The following is a 19,826-nucleotide window of genomic DNA, read 5'->3' as shown; positions in this document are numbered from 1 at the left end:
CGTTCACTGATTTTATTGTGGTAACTGGCAACAATAACTATTATACGGCTTTCTCGTTTTGTGTGCGAGCCTCATTTCTGTGACTGAGAAAGCTCACTGAGCACACTGAACACATCCAATATTCCCTTTATACATTCAAAGTGCTAGCATAATAGTGTGCACATCTAAATTGAATATATAGTAAATAGTGCAAAATAAAATCCATTTAAACAGAAGGGCTCTGTTTTATTTGGAAAAATAGAATAAACTACCATAATCTTGAATAAATCAACAGAAATAAACTGTAACTTTATCTGGAAAAACAAACTTAATAAAGGATTGCTGAGTGGTGGAACCAACAGTGGGGAAAGGGGTCAGTACTTTCTTCCCATTTCCAGATGTCAGAATAATAATGTATTCCTATGTTCTTTATATTACTAAACTTAAAGGGGAAAAGCACCATAAAATAACTCTCAAATTTTAGAGAATTTAAAAGCCAGTGGTTTATATAAAATAGCAATTAGGAAAGAGCACAGGTTTAAAAGTCTGAATTATGGAATTATCTTAAAAAATAGTTTTGAGACTTCTAGATAAGAAGATATGAACCTAGGTACCCGACAACCTTATATATACCTTTAAGTCACAAATAAAATAATGAAGTAAAATATATGCTGATCCCCATTATCTTAAATAGATATTGCTTCATTCTTGACACTGATAATGAAACAGAGGATTAAAATTAAAAATATTTTACCCCTACAAACATTCCTGAAAGAAACTAAAGAAGATATGCATAAATGGGAAGACATCTTGTGTTCAAGAATGGAAGACTGAATAGTTAATATGTCAGCACTACCCAAAACAACTTCAAAATGATAGGAACAGAGTAAAGGGACAAAGCAGGTGATTAAATAGTTAATCCCACTAGGCGACTGTAAGTAAGGAAAAGTATGGGAGACCCCTGTAAGTTAATGATCGCTCAAGAAAGCAGGTTTGCTTAACCACAAAGCCAAGCATGCCTGCTTAGCAAGAAAACCATGCAACAGAAACATGAGACATGCCCCCAAACAATAAACAATGGTGGCATGAGACCCACATTCTGACCAATGAGCTCAGTAAGTTAATGACCCCTAGGACATGCTCTCTGCACACATAAAAAACAGTAATTTATGGAAAGGTGACATCTCAAAGTGAAAGACCCTCATTGTATGGAGACCTGAAATAATATTTCCACAGTGCCATGACAGTCCTGGCTTGACCACGTAGGGACAAGAAAACTCCCCTGTCCAACCTAGAGGAGGAGTTGATGATGGAAGCGTGATATCTACTCAAGAATGAGGAAGAAGATGGTCTTTTCCTCCTCCCCACTTTTCCTTTGATTATAAAACTGTAGCCAACTAAGTTCTCAGGGCGCATCACCCCCTAGCCCACCTGCTTTTAAGCCTCACAAGCATCCTATTCTAATAAATCACTTCTTATCTATCACTTTGTCTCTTGCTGAATTCTTTCCACAATGAGACATAAAGGACTGGAGCTCCTTGGAACCCCCCCGAAACGCCACCTAGTGGTTTCAAAAGCAATCCCTATCAAACTCCCAATGACATTTTTTGAAGAACTGGAAAAACCCACCAAAATTCATATGGAATCTCAAGGGACTCCAAACACCAAAAAGAAATTTGAAAGGAAGAACAAAACTGGAGGATTCACACTTCCTCATTTCAAAATGTAACTATAAAGCTACAGTAAACAAAAGTGTGATACTGCCATAAGGACAGACGTACAGACCAATGGAATAGAATAATGAATCCAGAAACCTTTGCATATATAGTCAAATGATTTTTGACAAAGGTGTCAAGACCACTCAATGAGGAAAGTTCAGTCTCTTCAGCAAGCGATGCTAGGAAAACTGGATATCCACATGTATAGGAATGAAGTTGGACTGCTGGCTTACAGAATATATAAAAATTAACTCAAACTGGATTAAACACCTAAACTTAAGAGCTAAACTATAAAACTCTCAGGAAAAAATAAAGAGAAAATTCTTTATGATGTTGAATTTGGCAATGATTTCCTGGATATGACACCAAAAGCACAGGCTACAAAAGAAAAGAAAAGAAACTGGACTTCATCAAAATTAAAAACTTCTATGCATCAAAGGACACTATTGAGAGAATGAAGGAATGGCAAATTAGTGTTTAATGGGACAGATTTTTACTGGTGATGGTTGCACAACAATGTGATGTTTCTTTCCATTCTAGTAACCTTGTCACCAGCAAAGGACCAGCTCAAAGAAGCACTTTATCCTCTACAGGAAAAACACACCAATTATACTTCTACACTTGCCTTAAAAGCACCTAGAGGAAAATCAGTTTGAAAATGGGACTAGTGCTCACATTTCCCACAACCCATTCTAATGTATAAGGAAATGGCCGTATTAGGTGATTCATTACCATAACTGCCAGCAGACTCCTCAATCATTATTGTATTTTACCAATTCTGAAGAAGAGCTATTTAATTGTCCTGGTGCAAGAGCACCTGCAAGTAAACAACATAATCCTGAGCACTCCTCAAGGGACCACAGTACAGGTACAGTACAGGTACTGACATGTTTCATTCTAAAGAAAATCTTATGCTTGACAGATATTACTAGCTCAACCAAATAAAATGCAAATAATGATAAAAAAAAAAGATGCCAAAATAAATGAGAATTAGTACCAGTCATAAAAACAATAGTCAGGACTCAGGATTTTGAGGGAACCTGAACCTTGAGATACTATTTATGTTAACTCTTTCAGAACTGGTTTCTGTGTGCAACACTGCTGTCAATAATTTGATACTATCTAACTAAGTAGGACCTGGGGGATTACAATGCAGCCAAATATAGTTCTAGCTATGACAGAAAACAAAGGGAATTTAAAAAAAGTCTCTGAATGTATATGTATCAGACCTAAGAAGCATTACTTTACAAGAATCAGACTTCAATATTTAAACTTGAAATATACAATAAATAAGAAGCTCAAAATACAGAGTGTGGCTCAGGAAGTAAAGATCACACTGTGACGTTACAAGGCTGCTATGCCTATGTCCTTTATTAGCATTTGGCATTTTACTTCAAGTGTCCTTGACAGATTAATTTTTCAAAATGTGCACTGTAAAGTAAATATATTATATATATATAAGACTATATTCTTTCAATATAAATGGTTAACTGACTTGTACAGAAGCAATCCTCCTTCACTTATTCCAAATAACTGCAAATCTAGAAGCCAATAAAAACATTTTCTATTGTTTGAAAACTTTAAGAATGTTATCTTAAACCCCCAAATTAACATCAGCTTCACTTTCCATATACGTTTAAATTGAAAGACTTTAGACTCTACCTTGAAACGTTTAAATGTGCGCTTACGATATTCACACCATTCCACAAAGAAGTGTAGGCTTCGGAAAAACATAAACAGATCTCTTCTTTCTTCTGCTCTGTAAAAATAAAAGGCTCTATGATTAATAAATATCGTTTATTATCGTTCATTTAAGCGCTCCATCTGGCTTTATATTATTATTGTTTTTTATAGATTTGAAACTAAAGCTAAAAAAGTACTTAATATATTTCTATACACTGAACTCTGCCCTTTGGAGTATATGCCCCTGTGTGATTTCTCAGGCTGGAATTCCCTTTTCTCCATCTTCCAATGTTTAAATCCTACCCAGTTTTCAAGATACCACACAAATGCCACTTTCTCCGTGATATCTCATTTGATGACCTGCGGTATAATAAAGACTATATCTGGTCTTTGTCACTAGTTCCTAACAGAGCTTCAAACACTCTTGGAATTCCTGAGTGACAAGAGTGCCTTTTTTATGCTAATGAGGTGAATCAAGGTGGTCCCTAGGTAGCCTTAGGATGGGAACTGTTCACCAGAAAGACCAACCACATGATTAAAAAGTTGGAACTGTGGGCTCACCAGTTCTCCAGGGAAGAGAGGAGAGCTGGAGGAGTTTAATCACACGGCCAATCATGATGCCTATGTAAGGTAACCCATATAAAACGTCTGGACAAAAAAACTCAGTGGCACTTTCAGGTTGGTGAACATGTGGATGTGCTAGGAGGCTGATGTGCCCAGATTCCATGAAAAGAGGGCACAGACGCTCTATGTCTATCCTCCTCCCCCAGCCCCCACGGCACCCCGACCCACCCCTAGACCTTGGTCTATGAATTGTTTCCATTTGGCTGTTTCTGGGTTGTAACTTTTACTGAAGTCTAGCAGTCTTATGGAGGACTCTGCCCTTAACCTGTGGGTCTCTGCTAAATGGGTAGTGTCAGAATTGAACTGAATTACAGGACACCCAGTTGGTGTCACAGAATTATTGTGTCTCACCACCACACCATATGTCCTATTCCAAAATAGCTAGAAATAATTTCATTCCTATGCCTATGAGCTCCCATAGGAATTTAGCTCAATTCTCTTAATACTATACCTATTGTTATATTGACACCTACAAACACTTCTGAGCAACTTATAGGCAAGATGCATGTGTTCATTTAATCATTCATTCAATAAATGATTGTGGGAGTACAGTTCCCATTCTAGTCACAGTAGAGTAAGCACATTGAACCTCAATGTTCCCATTAATTACAATTTAGAAACATGGAAATAACACATAAAGCAAATATTGGAAGATTCTGATATGTGGACAGAAGAAGCAAAACAGGTAGAGACTTCAGGAATTAAGGGAGGACCAGATAATGAGTTCCTTGGGGTTCATTTTTACCTCTTGTACATCCCAATCTGGATGCTAGAGCAGACTGAAATTAAAAAAACAAAAAGGCCCAGGGAAAGACTGCTCCTTCTAGCCAGCAGAAGTCATACAAGATGAGGAGTGAAGACACTGGTTTTAGTGATGATTATTTGGACTTGACACCAAAAGCTAAGGCAACAAAGCAAAAATAAACACGGAACTACATCAAACTAAAAAGTCTCTGCACAGTAAAGGAAACCATCAACAAAATGAAAAGGCAACTTGGCGAATGGGACAAAGTATTTGCAAACCAAATATCTGATGGGGTTAATATGCAAAATATATAAAGAACTCACATAACCCAATAGCAAAAATCCAAACAAGCAGATAAAACAGGCAGAGGATCTGAATATAAGCATACCTCAGAGATATTGCAGATTCAGTTCCAGACCACCACAAAAAAAGCAAACATCGCAATAAAGCGAATCGTACAGATTTTTTTAGTTTCCCACATATTAAAGTTATGTTACACTATAGCTTCATGTCTTAAAAAAAAAAAAAAATCAAGGTACAGGTCTTCCCCGGTGGCGCAGTGGTTAAGAATCCACCTGCCAATGCAGGGGACCCGGGTTTGGGCCCTGGTCTGGGAAGATCCCACATGCCATGGAGCAAATAAGCCCGTGCGCCGCAACTACTGAGCCTGTGCTCTAAAGCCCACGAGCCACAACTATGGAGCCCACGTGCCACATCTAGAGAAGCCCGTGCACTCTAGAGCCCATGCTCTGCAACAAGAGAAGCCACCGCAATGAGAAGCCCACACACCGCAACGAAGAGTATCCCCCACTCGCCACAACTAGAGAAAGCCCGTGTGTCACAATGAAGGCCCAACACAGCTAAAAATAATAAATAAAAATAAATTAATTAATTTTAAAAAACAAGGTACATATCTTAATTAAAAAATACTTTAGGAGTGGGGGAGAAATAAGTGCAGGGTACAAACTTCCAGTTATAAAATAAATAAGCCACAGAGGTGTAATATACAGCATAAGGAATATGGTCAATAAAATTTTAACAACTTTGTGTGGGAATGGATGGTTACTAGACTTTTCATAATGTATGAACATTTCATAATGTATGAAAATGTCAAAACACTATGTAGTACACCTGAAACTAACATAATATTGTATGTCTACCATATTTCAGCTTAAAACTAAGTTTCTATAAGATATAAATACACTTGCTATATATCTGGACCCAATCAGTCCATATCTGATTGAGGACTCCTGAATATTAAACTGATCTAATGTTCACAATAAAGAGGAAAAAGTTCACAAGAAAAAAAATCACTTTACTGCTAAAAACTGCTATCCATCATCTGAGCAATTCAGCAAATCTTTTTGCTGGTGGAGGGTCTCTCCTCGGCATTGATGGATGCTGACTGATGAGGGATGTTTACTAAAAGTTGGCCACCACCCTTATTCTTCAAATAAGATGACAATGAAGCTTGATGCATCAAGTGACTCTCCCTTTCATGAACGATTTCTCTGTAACATGCAATGCTGTTTGGTAGCATTTCACCCACAGAACTTCTTTCAAAACTAGTGTCAATACTCTCAAACCCTGCCACTGCTTTCTCAACTAGGTTTATGTCACAGTCTAAATCCTTTTTTGTCATTTCAACAATCTTCACAGCATTTTCACTAGGAGTAGATTCCATCTCAAGAAACCACTTTCTTTTTCTTCATCCATAAGAAGCAACTCCTCATCCATTAAAAGTTTTGTCATGAGACTGTAGCAATTCAGTCACATCTTCAGGCTCCACTTCTAATTCTAGGTCGCTTGCTATTTCCACCACAATTGCAGTTACTTCCTCCACTGAAGTCTTGAACCCCTCAAAATCATCCACGAAGGTTGGAATCAACTTCTTCCAAACTCCTGTTAATGTTGATCTTTTCACCTCTTCCAATGAATCATGAATGTTCTCTCTTTTTTGTTTGTTTTTTCTTTTTTCTTTTGGCTACGTCGGGTCTTAATTGCGGCATGTGGGATCTTTGTTGAGGCACGCGGGATCTTTCGTTGCAGCACACAGGATTCCCTCTAGCTGTTGCGTGGGGGTTTTCTCTTCTCTAGTTGTGGTGTGCAAGCTCCAGGGCACATAGGCTCTGTAGTTTGCAGCACGCGGGCTCTCTAGTTGAGGAGCGCACAAGCTCAGTAGTTGTGGCACGTGGGCTTAGCTGCCCCATAGCATGTGGGAACCTAGTTCCCCAACCAGGGGTCAAACCCACGTCCTTTGCATTGGAAGGTGGATTCTTTACCACTTGACCACCAGGAAAGTCCCATGAATGTTCTTAATGGCATCCAGAATGGTGAATCCTTTCCAGGTTTTCAACTGACTTTGCCCAGATCCATCAGAAGAATTCACTATCTATGGCAGCTACAGCCTCACAAAATATATTTCTTAAATAATAAGACTTGAAAGTTGAAATGACGCCTTGATCCATGGGCTGCAGAATGGATGTTGTGTTAGCAGGCATGCAAACAACATTAATATCACTGTCCATCTCCATCAGAGCTCTTGGGTGGCCAAGTGCATTGTCAATGAGCAATAATATTTTGAAAGGAATCTTTTTTCTAAGCAGTAGGCCTCAACAATGGGCTTAAAATATTTAGTAAACCATGTTGTAAACAGACATGCTGTCATCCAGGCTTTCCATTTATAAAGCACAGGCAGAAGAGATTTAGTATAATTCTTAAGGGCCCTAGGGATTTTGGAATGGTAAATGAACACTGGCTTCAACTTAAGGTTACCAGTGGCATTAGCCCCTAACAAGAGAGTCTGCCTGTCCTTTGAAGCTACCGATATAAGGCTGTTTTGTCTTCATTGAAAATCTGTTGTTTAGTGTAGCCACCTTCATGGATTATCTTAGCTGTATCTTCTGGATAACTTGCTGCAGTGTCTACATCAGCCCTTGCTGCTTCACCTTGTACTTTTATATTATGGAGATGGCTTCTTTCCTTAAACCTCATGAACCAAACTCTGCTAGCTTCAAACTTTTCTTCTGTAGCTTCCTTACCTCTCTCATCCTTCATAGAATTGAAGAGAGTTAGGGCCCTGATGTGGATTACACTTTGGCTTTGAGGAAATGTTGTGGCTGGTTTGATCTTCTATCCAGACCACTAAAACTTTCTCCATAGGTGCAATAAAGCTGTTTCACTTTCTTATTTGTGTGTTCACTAGAATATTACTCTTGATTTCCTCCAAGATAGACAGACAGATATACACACACAGGGAGATACATATCCCTATCTATCTATCTATCTATCTAATGGAATATTATTCATCCATAAGAAGGAAATCCTGATATTTGTAACAACATGGCTGGACCTTGAGGACATTATGCTAAGTAAAATAAGTCAGAGACAGAAAGATAAATACTGTATGATCTCACTAGTATGTGGAATCTAAAAAACAAACAAACAAAAAACAAACTCGGTTGCAGAGAACACATTGGTGGTTGCCAGAGGCAGGGGATTATGAGGTCAGCAAAATGGGTGAGGGTGGTCTAAAGGTACAAACTCCTAGTTATAAAATAAGTAAGTCATGGGGATGTAATATACACCATGGTGACTGTAGTTAATAATACTGTATTGTATATTTGAAAGTTGCTAGAAGAGAAAATGTTAAAGTTCTCATCAGAAAAAAAAAAAGTAACTATGTGGTTATACATGTTAACTAGAGTAATTGTAATGATCATTTCACAATTTATACATATATCTAGTCATTACATTGTACACCTGAAACTAATATAATGTTATAGATCAACTATATCTCAATAGAAAAAAACCAGTGTTCAAAATCATGCAATTTAATCTACTGGACATAATAAAGTTTCTTTTGTGGTTTATTACTTAATAGCAAAAGTTTTCAAAAATTAGGCAATAAAATTTTTGATGCAGTTAAAAAAAAGAAAAAAAAAAAGATGAGAAAAGGGAAACCATGCAGTACAGAACCCTAATGCCAAAGAGGAGCCGTGTCCCTAATCCTCCCAATTAGGCAACTAGTACTGCTGGTAATAAGCAAAAGCATAAGCACATGGATAAAGGGAAGAGAATTGAGAGCCCAGAAATAAAATCATAGATCTACGGTCAACTGATTTTCAACAAGAGTGCCAAAACCATTCAACGGGGGTAAGAATATTCTCTTCAAAAACTGGTACTGGGACAACCAGATATCCAAATGCTAAAGAATGATGTGGCACCCTTACTTTGCACCACATGCTCTAAACTCTAAATGGATCAATGACCAAAATATAAAAGCTAAAACTATAAATTCTCAGAAGAAAACACAGAGGCAAATATCAACCTTAGATTTGGCTGTGGTTTCTCAAATGACAATAAAATCATGAACATCAAAATAAAATATAGATAACGTAGACATCATAAAAAGATCTCACATGCTGCGGAGCAGCTAAGCCCGTGCACCACAGCTACTGAGCCTGCACTCTAGAGCCCACGAGCCACAACAAATGAGCCCATGTGCCACAACTACTGAAGCCTGCACACCTAGAGCCTGTGCTCTGCAACAAGAGAAGCCACCTCAATGAGAAGCCCGCGCACTGCAACAAAGTGTAGCCCCCCTCACCGCAACTACAGAAAGTCCACGTGCAGCAACGAAAACCCAATGCAGCTAAAAAAAAAAAAAACCTCATCAGAAGTGTTCCATAGCAGAATGGAAATGGCAGGGGAAAGAAACTTAAAGATAGACCAATAGAAATTATTCATACCAACAGAGAGAAAAAAGATTGGGGGAAAAAAAGGTAAGAGATTCTCAGAGTTGTGAAATAATAACAAAAGGTTTAACCTTCATGTCATCAGCCTCAGAAGGAGAGGGGAAAGGGCCTGGGACTGAAAAAATATTTGAAGAAAAAAGGACTGAGTACTTCCTAAATTTGACTAAAAAAATATACCTACAGATTCCCAAAGATGTCTAAGCCCAGAGAAATGATGATCACATTTCTAAAAATGAAAGACAAAGAAAGTCCTTGAAAGCAGGCACAGAGAAATGAGGCATTACAAATAAGGGAACAATGGTTTGAATAACTGTCTATTTCTCATCAAAAACCATGGAGGCCAGAAGCAAGTGGCACAACATTTTTTAAGTGTTGAAAGAACAGAACTGTCAAACTAGAATTCTATATCCAGAAAGAAGCTTCCTCAAGAATGAGAGTAAAGACATTCTCACATGAAGAAAATTAAGAAAATTTGCTGCCAGAGCCATCATTCACTTAGTTTCCTTTAACTCTTTGAGCATATTTAAAACAGTTTCTTTGTCTAATAAATCCAAAGTCTGGGCTTCCTCAAGGACAGTTTCTATTGATTGATTACTTTTTTCCCTGTGCATGGGCCTTACTTTCTTATTTTGTTTTTCGTTCTGCCTGTTTTGTAATTTTTGTTGAAAACTGAACATTTTAAACACTATAGTGTGGCAATTCCTGGAATCTGATTTCCCCTCTCCCCAGGGTTTGCTGTTGTGCTTTTTGTTCCTTTTGTTGGTTTAGTGACTTTTCTGAACCAATCTGTAGAGTCTATTTTTTGTTGTGCGTGACTACGTAAGTCTCTGCTCAATTAGCTAATACTTGGACAGAGATTTACTTAAACACCTTGAATCCATGTCTCCAAGTCTTTGCCAAGGGGCTTTCTGTTGGGCATAGCTTCAATACTCAGCAAGGCAAAGCTTCCCTGGTGGCGCAATGGTTGGGAGTCCGCCTGCCGATGCAGGGGACGCGGGTTCGTGCCCCGGTCTGGGAGGATCCCACATGCCGCAGAGCGGCTGGGCCCGTGAGCCATGGCCGCTGAGCCTGCGCATCCGGAGCCTGTGCTCCGCAAAGGGAGAGGCCAGAACAGTGAGAGGCCCACAAACCGCAAACAAAACAAAACAAAACAAAACTCAGCAAGGCAAATGCCATCTCAGGTCTTTCCTGAGCATGCACACAACCCAGCCTTCTAGATTCCCAGGGATAGGTCAGAGATTTTTGAAGTCCCTAGCCATTGCATTCTATAGCTTTTCCTTTTAAGCTTTTTCATTAACCTATTAATTGGCCCAGCTGTTATCCACCGCCTCAGGCACCCATGAAGTTTAAAAATTGCCTCCAGGGCAACCCTGGCAGTCCAGTGGTTAGGACTCAGTGCTTTCACTGCTGGGGCCCAGGTTCGATCCCTGGTCAGGGAACTAAGATCCCACAAGCTTCATAGCGTGGACCAAAAAAAAAAAAAGCCTCCAAATATCTTCAACAAATTCTCCCAGAGAAAAGCCTTTCACACTAGATTAGTTCTGAGTCAGGTCAAATAAATACAGCCTTCAAAGTGAGATCTTCCAGGGAATAAAGAAACAGGTCAAACAATGACAACTTACTGGGAAATGTGGCTTTGAAGGAGTTTGAACCTATTCTGCTCCCACTGGTGGCTGCCAGGCTTGCTGGTTATCACCAGGATTACAGGCTTTTTGCTGTCAAGGCTAACACAGAGCTGGTAAAGGAGAGATAGGTATAGGGCATTTAAAAAACACAAAGCTCACTCTTGTTATCAAGATTCTGCCATTTTTCCTGAATAAATGCTCCCTGGATTGCTACAACCCTTTGGTTCATTTCTAGAATTCCAAAAAATTTGATTCTGACAGTTTTGGCCAGTTTTTTTGTTGCTTTTACGGAGGAGAGAATCTTCAAAGGTACTTACTCTGGTAGTTTCACTGACATCTATGCCTTGAATTTTAAAAGAACTCAGCCAGGGCTTTGTATTAATCATGTCTTTTATTTTCTGTATTCTGATGCTTTGACATCTGGGGCCTTGCTGACCCTGGAGAAACTGTGCCTCCCAAGGTTAGCCTATTCCTAGCGATAGTAAACAACTTGCTCCTGAATGCTTTTCTAACGTGATACAACCAGTCCAGAACCCATATCTCAACCACCTCCTTTATATTTGCTATTCCCGTATCCACTTGCTCAGGGCTAGGTACCAGAGGTATCTAGTGACAGCCCCTATGACCCACAGCCTCCTGAAATTATTCAAACTAGCCAACCTAAGCCTGCTCACACTGACTCACCTTTTCCTTACCTCAGAAACCACAGTAAAGGCTCTTGACCAGTTTCCCATTCTCCCTCTGTCTCCTGACCTACTCTAGTGCTTCTCCCTGTGGCCCCCAGTGGCATGATGTACCCCTCCCTCTTAGGAACCAGCTAAGTAACAAACTATCTTTTCAATGGTAATCATCTTCCTGATCTGTTGGCCTTACCATACTCAAATAATTTTTTTAAAAACCTATTAAAATAGGTTCCCATGCACTTATTACTAACTTTTAAACATTAGCCATGTAGTATATATGAGCATAGATGTTTATTTCACATGTAAGCTGTTGGTTCCTGTAGATAGCAAAAAGACTACCCCAGAACACATACACAGTAGTGGTGAGGTTTATTCTCTCCATACTTGGTCACTCAGTCAAATGGTCCTGTAACCATGAGTTAATAAACTCATTGGAACTGCTTCTCAGAGGGACCTCACCAAACTAGTCTTCGTGGAAGCTATAGTGATATTTCTATGAAGGTGACTAATTTGGTGCAGCTCTTCACTGAGTAAATGGCCCTCTGAAGCTGCTTTGAAGCTAATCTTGGTGAACTTATCAGAACTTGGGATAGTAAGTAACTTGTGGAAGTCAGTAAGGGGATTAATTGAATTGTGATTTTTGGAAAATGACCTAAATTGCCTCAGACATACGAAAAACGAGCATGTCTGCATAATAATCATTCAGCTTACCTGTACAATGACTAATCTGAGGAGTAGTTTTGTCCTAAATCCCTTCCAGTTATAGCTTTTTATGCTTTTCTGTGCTTTTTTTTTTTCTTCAAAAATAACAACAAAAATAGTGAAGAAAGCATCTGGCGTATAGAATTCATTCTCAAAGAATCCTTGTAACTCGATCAGTTGAGTATATTGTAAATAGTGGTGGGCATGTATTCTTACTGAAGGAGTTTAGGAATCTATGCCACAAGTAATATCACACAATAGGGAATCTGTAAGATGAAGTAATTCCATGTAGAGTGGGTGGCCCAGAGAAACAGTGCTTTGTAGATCCAGTTTTGCTGAGAAGCATTCCCCAAATATCACTCCATGTTGTAAAGGGGAGACCCAGCTCATGGATATTCTTCTAATAGCTCTATTATTCCAATTCCAATAAGTTCCATTATTTCTCAGAAATATTTTTATTCTTTGATTTGTTATTCTGCATATAAACTTTTGGAATGGGGCAGAAGCTTGCAAATACTTTTATCCAGTTCCTTCATTTTGCAGATAGAGCTCCACAGAGTTTAAATATCTTTCCTAATTCAGTGGTTAGTCATTAGTTTAAAGGAAAAAACCCAACGAAATGTGTTATATGAAGGTACACTGTCCTTGTTATCACATATTTGTGATTTCCACTAAGGATAAGATATGCACACTAAGTGATTATAATACAAGGCAAAATAGGATTCATTTTTAGAGAGTACCTAGAGTTGGTAACCAGCTGGGTACAATTAGGCAAGTTTAGCTCCCTAACTTACTCACAGTCACCCTCTCAGTGAGGTCTTCTCTGGCCATACTATTTAAAAATGGATACCTCTCCCTCATCCTGTACATTCTCTGTTTCCCATCCCACGTTATTTTCCCCCATACCATTTATCTCTATCTAATATATTATTCATTTTATATATCAGTTTATTTATTGCCTTTTCCTCTTCCTAGAAGATAAGTTTATGAGGGCAGAGATGTTTTGTTTTGTTCACTGCTACATACTAAGCACATACAATGTTTGCCACGTAATAGGTATGCACTTACATTCCCATAGCATTTATCCCATCATCATTTACCACACGTTATTGGTTTTGCTCACTTACTAGTTTGTCAGCTTCATGAAGTCAGAAACTATGTATCTTTTGTTCAATTATATTCTTAGAGACTAATACAGTACAAAGTACATAATATGCTTTCAACAGGCAAGTATTTATTTATTTTTAAATTTTCATCCTGGGGCAGGAGAGGTATATTTTAAGCCTGGAAAGTCTTTTTATCCCTGAATATAAGGAAGTGCTCAAAAATATGAAAAGAAGAGTAAAGAATTATAAACCTTTAAAAAAAGAACGAATGATACCATATCTATAGTAAATATATATGTACACATATACACATATATTGATACACAGGGGTGAAGGGAGATATATTTCTCAAGCACAAGGACTAATGCTTATTGAGAAATGTAAAGGGAAGTGCTGGAGTTGAAAAATCATCATTTTGCAACCACCACAGTAAAAAGTAGATCAGATATGAATCACCAGGGGTGCTAAATATAGGCAGAAATTTTAATGAAGAGTAGTATCTGCATGACCATAAAGTATCTCCCCATAGACTGTCTATTAGTTGTAAGGAAGGAAAAAAAGCAGTGATGATACAGTGGAGAATCACGCAACAGTTTGATTGATGATCAAAATTAACATCACCTGTAAGGGACAGTTATCTGAGAAGGACAAAACATCACCTATACAGTATTTTGCCTGAGAATACATAACAGTAATTGACGATGAGAAAAAAAATCAAAGACTAAATTAAAAACATTCTATGAGTGGCAGGGAGGGGGAGGTGGAAGAACTGTATTTTTTAAAGATGGCAAAGTCATAAAAGGCTCTAGAATTGCTCTAGATTAAAGAAATCTATAAGACATGACAACTAAATGCAATACTTGACTCTAGCCTGGATCACGCACTGCAGAGGAAAAGAAAATACAATAAAGGACATTATTAGATCAAATAACCAAATTGGAATATGGATGGCAAAGTAGATAAAAGTATTATATCAATGTCAATTTATGGAGTCAATCACAGTACTATAAGAGAATACCTCTACTCAGATTGCACACCAAAGCATCTAGGAGAACACAACCATGATATATGTATCAGGAAGAAAAACAGAAATGGTAAAAATCTGGGTAAATATAATAATCTATCACTCTTAAATTCTTTAAATTATGTATCATGGTTGAGGGTAAAAAAACCATAACTGTCTGATGAGGTTTTCAGTGCATACATATGAATGTAATTCATATAAAAGCTATAACATGAAGCAGGGAGAGAATGGGATCTATACTGTTATAAGGATTCCCAGACTGTAAATGCAATGGTAAAGTATTAAATCTAAGTAGACTGTTAAAAGTTAGCTTATGCAGTTGAAATCCCTCCAGCAGCCAATAATAATAATAATATAATAATAATAATACTTTTTAATGTCTGATAGTGGAAATTACTCTCCAAAGAATATAGGTCCATAAAGAGCAGTAGTTACTTCATTAGAGTGTACAAGGCCAAAATGACAAGATGTTTTAATCTCCATTAAACAAGGGAACAAAAAATAAGCTCTTAATCATGTGATGAGGGAGTGAGCCAAGAAATAAATCTTAAAAACTACAATGGCCAAAGTTTAAACACACACGCACACTACAGACACCCAGAGAAAGAAAGAGAAAGAAAAAGACTGTTCTCTTACATAATTTTTTTAAAAGAACTGTATTTAAAAGTGGATTAAGTCACAATTCCTTCACCCCCATTCATATCTCCACAGTCTTCCATTATAGAAAGAAAGTGTGTGTGTATGTGTTTGTGAGAGACAGAGAGAGACAGTGTGTTTTTTTTTCTCTGTGTGTGTGTGTGTGTGCGTGTGTGTGTGTATCGGCTCTTAGAGCTGTAAGAGTGATTGCAATTTATCTATTTTCCCAAGCATAGTTCAAACTTCACTGGATGTAAAACAGATGTTATGGATTTCCTTCACAAAATGTTGGCAGTGGCACATTTCCAATGCAACTAGAGGAATCAAAAAAGTAACTCCAAATGTCTCTTTCTCAAGGATAAAGCAAAGCACAGAGAGAAATTTGGAATAACACTTTTAAACTTTTCTTTAAAAATTAAATTCCTAGGAATATTAGGTCTAAAATCAAATGATTATCAGAACTTAATTCACTAAAATATTATCAGTTACTCTCACACACTGCCAGTGGGGATGCAAAATGGTATGGTCACTCTGGTAAACAGTTTGGCAGTTTATTATAACTTTAAACATATTCTTATCATATGACCCAGCAACCTCACTTCCGGTTATTACCCTAGAGAAAAGAAAATTTACATTCACATAAAAAACTCTATTGAGCAGCACTATTCATAATCACCAAAACTGGAAATAACCTGAATGTCCTCCAATAGGTGAATGGATAAAAAAACTATTATACATAAAATGGAATACTACTCAGAAATGAAAAGATAGATGAATCTCAAAGGCATTATGCTAAGTAAAGAAGCCAATCTCAAAAGGTTACACACTGTGTGATTTCATTTATTTGACATTTCATAAAGGAAAAATTCTAGTAATGAAGATCAGAGCAAGTATTGCTGTGGGTTAAGAGTGGGGAGAGGGTATAAGGGCTTTTTGGCATTGATGGAACTGTTTAATACCCTGATTGTACTCGTGAGTACACAGGAACGATCTAATCAGCATAACACAGAAGGAAAAAACTGAATTAAATGAACGGAGCCACAGGGACATGTAGGACACTACCAACGATTTTACATTCATGTCATCAGAGACCCACAAGCAAAGAAGAAAAAGTGCTGAGTGAAAAATATATTTGGAGAAATAATGGCTGAAAACCAAATTAGGTAAAAAGACATAAACTTACAAATTTAAGGAACTCAGAAAACCCTAGGGAGAATAAACTCAGAGAAATCCATGCTTAAACACATCATAATCGAACTACTGAAAATTAAAGAAAAAGAAAACTTCCTCAATCAGTAGAGGAAAACAGACACATATCATATAGAAGAACAAGGATTCCAAGACAGTGGATTTCTCAACAGAAACAATGGAGGCCAGAAGGAAGTAAAACAACATTTTTAAAGAACTGTCACCCAGAATTCAATATCCAGTGAAAATACCCAAACACATGGAGGCTAAACAATATGTTACCAAATAACCAAGAGATCACTGTAGAAATCAAAGAGGAAGACAAAAAATACTAGAGACAAATTACAACGAAAACAAGATGATATAAAACCTATGGGATGCAGCAAAAGCAGTTCTAAGAGGGAAGTTTATAGCAATACAAGCCTACCTCACGAAACAAGGAAAATCTCAAATAAACAACCTGACCTTACACCTAAAGGAACTACAGAAAGAAGAACAAACAAAACCCAAAGTTAATAGAAGGAAAGAAATCATAAAGATCAGAGCAGAAATAAATAAAATAGAAACAAAGAAAACAATAGCAAAGATCAATAAAATAAAAGCTGGTTCTTTGAGAAGATCAGCAAAATTGATAAACCTTTAGCCAGACACATCAAAAAGAGGGAGAGGACTCAAATCAATAAAATTAGAAATGAAAAAGGAGAAGTTACAACAGACATGGCAGAAATACAAAGCATCCTATGAGACTACTACAAGCAACTCTATGCCAATAAAATGGACAACCTGGAAGAAATGGACAAATTCTTAGAAAGCTATAACCTTCCAACACTGAACCAGAAAGAAACAGAAAATATGAACAGACCAATCACAAGTGATGAAATTGAAACTGTGATTTAAAATCTTCCAACAAACAAAAGTCCAGGACCAGATGGCTTCACAGGTGAAGTGTATCAAATATTTAGAGAAGAGCTACCACCCATTCTTCTCAAACTCTTCCAAAAAATTGCAGAGGAAGGAACACTGCCAAACTCATTCGATGAGGCCACCATCACCCTGATACCAAAACCAGAAAAAGATACTACAAAAAACAGAAAATTACAGACCAGTATCACTGATGAATATAGATACAAAAACCCTCAACAAAATACTAGCAAACAGAATCCAACAACACATTAAAAGGATCATACAGCATGATCAAGTGGGATTTATTCCAGGGATGCAAGGATTCTTCAATATATGCAAATCAATCAATGTGATACATCATATCAACAAACTGAAGAATAAAAACCACATGATCATCTCAATAGATGCAGAAAAAGCTTTTGACAAAATTCAACACCCATTTATGGTAAAAACTCTCCAGAAAGTGGAAATAGAGGGAACCTACCTCAACATAATAAAGGCCATATACAACAAACCCACAGCAAACATCATTCTCAATCGTGAAAAACTGAAAGCATTTCCTCTAAAGCCACAGCAATCAGAGAAGAAAAAGAAATAAAAGGAATACAAATTGGAAAAGAAGAAGTAAAACTGTCACTGTTTGCAGATGACATGATACTATACATAGAGAATCCTAAAGATGGCACCAGAAAACTACTAGAGCTAATCAATGAATTTGGGAAAGTTGCAGGATACAAAATTAATGCACAGAAATCTCTGGCATTCCTATACACTAATGATGAAAAGTCTGAAAGAGAAATTAAGGAAACACCCCCATTTACCACTGCAATAAAAAGAATAAAATACCTAGGGAGACAAAAGGCCTGTATGCAGAAAAGTATTAAGACACTGATGAAAGAAATTAAAGACAATACAAATGGAGAGATATACCATTCTTGGATTGGAAGAATCAATATTGTGAAAATGACTCTACTACCTAAAGCAATCTACAGATTCAATGCAATCCCTTTCAAATTACCAATGGCATTTTTTTTACAGAACTAGAACAAAAAATCTTAAAATTTGTATGGAGACACAAAAGACCCCAAATAGCCAAAGAAGTCTTGAGGGACAAAAAAGGAGCTGGAGGAATCAGACTCCCTGACTTCAGACTATACTTCAAAGATACAGTAATCAAGACAATATGTTACTGGCATAAAAACAGACATATAGATCAATGGAACAGGATAGAAACCCAGAGATAAACCCACGCACCTATGGTCAACTAATCTATGACAAAGGAGGCAAGGATATACAATGGAGAAAAGACAGTTTCTTCAATAAGTGGTGCTGGGAAAACTGGACAGGTACATCTAAAATAAAGAAATTAGAACACTCCCTAACACCATAAACAAAAGTAAACTCAAAATTGATTAGAGACCTAAATTTAAGACTGGACACTATAAAACTCTTAGAGGAAAACATAGGGAGAACATGTTTGACATAAATCACAGCAAGATCTTTTTTGATTCACCTCCTAGAGTAATGGAAATAAAAACAAAAATAAACAAATGGGACCTAATGAAACTTAAAAGCTTTTGCAAAGCACAGGAAACTACAAACAAGGTGAAGAGACAACCCTTAGAATGGGAGAAAATATTTGCAAACGAATCAATGGACAAAGGATTAATCTCCAAAATATATAAGCAGCTCACGCAGCTCAATATTAAAAAAAACAAACAACCCAATCCAAAAATGGGCAGAAGACCTAAATAGACATTTCTGCAAAGAAGACATACAGATGGCCAAGAAGCACATGAGAAGCTGCTCAACATCACTAATTATTAGAGAAATGCAAATCAAAACTAAAATGAGGTGTCACCTCACACCACTTAGAATGGGCATCATCAGAAAATCTACAAACAATAAATGCTGGAGAGGGTGTGGAGAAAAGGGAACCCTCTTGCACTGTTGGTGGCAATGTAAATTGATACAGCCACTATGGAGAACAGTATGGAGGTTCCTCAAAAAACTAAAAATAGAATTACTATATGATCCAGCAATCCCACTACTGGGCATATACCCAAAGAAATCCATAATTCAAAAAGACACATGCACCCCAATGTTCATTGCAGCACTATTTACAATAGCCAGGTCATGGAAGCAACCTAAATGCCCATCGACAGACGATTGGATAAAGAAGATGTGGTACATATATACAATGGAATAGTACTCAGCCATAAAAAGCAACAAAACTGGGTCATTTGTTGAGACGTGGATGGATCTAGAGACTGCCATACAGAGAGAAGTCAGAAAGAGAAAAACAAATACCGTATATTAATGCATATATGTGGAACCTAGAAAAATGGTACAGATGAACTGGTCTGTTGGGCAGAAATTGAGACACAGAAACAAACACGGACACCAAGCGGGGAAAGCGGCAGGGTGGTGGGGGTGGGGGTGTGATGAACTGG

At 37.5% G+C, this 19,826-nt stretch overlaps 1 protein-coding gene across 1 annotated transcript in view; it reads right to left on the bottom strand.

The window, feature by feature from the left end:
• CENPP (centromere protein P) overlaps positions 1-19,826 on the bottom strand; it is a 231,673-nt gene that overhangs the window by 168,969 nt on the left and 42,878 nt on the right. The window contains exon 5 of the mRNA XM_065879360.1: positions 3,360-3,456. Coding sequence (XP_065735432.1) covers positions 3,360-3,456 — 97 coding nt within the window. The remainder of the gene's footprint in view (positions 1-3,359; positions 3,457-19,826) is intronic.

Source organism: Phocoena phocoena, chromosome 6 (assembly GCF_963924675.1).
Source record: "Phocoena phocoena chromosome 6, mPhoPho1.1, whole genome shotgun sequence".
Taxonomy (NCBI): Eukaryota; Metazoa; Chordata; class Mammalia; order Artiodactyla; family Phocoenidae; genus Phocoena; species Phocoena phocoena.
This window is presented reverse-complemented; position numbering and strand designations above follow the sequence as displayed.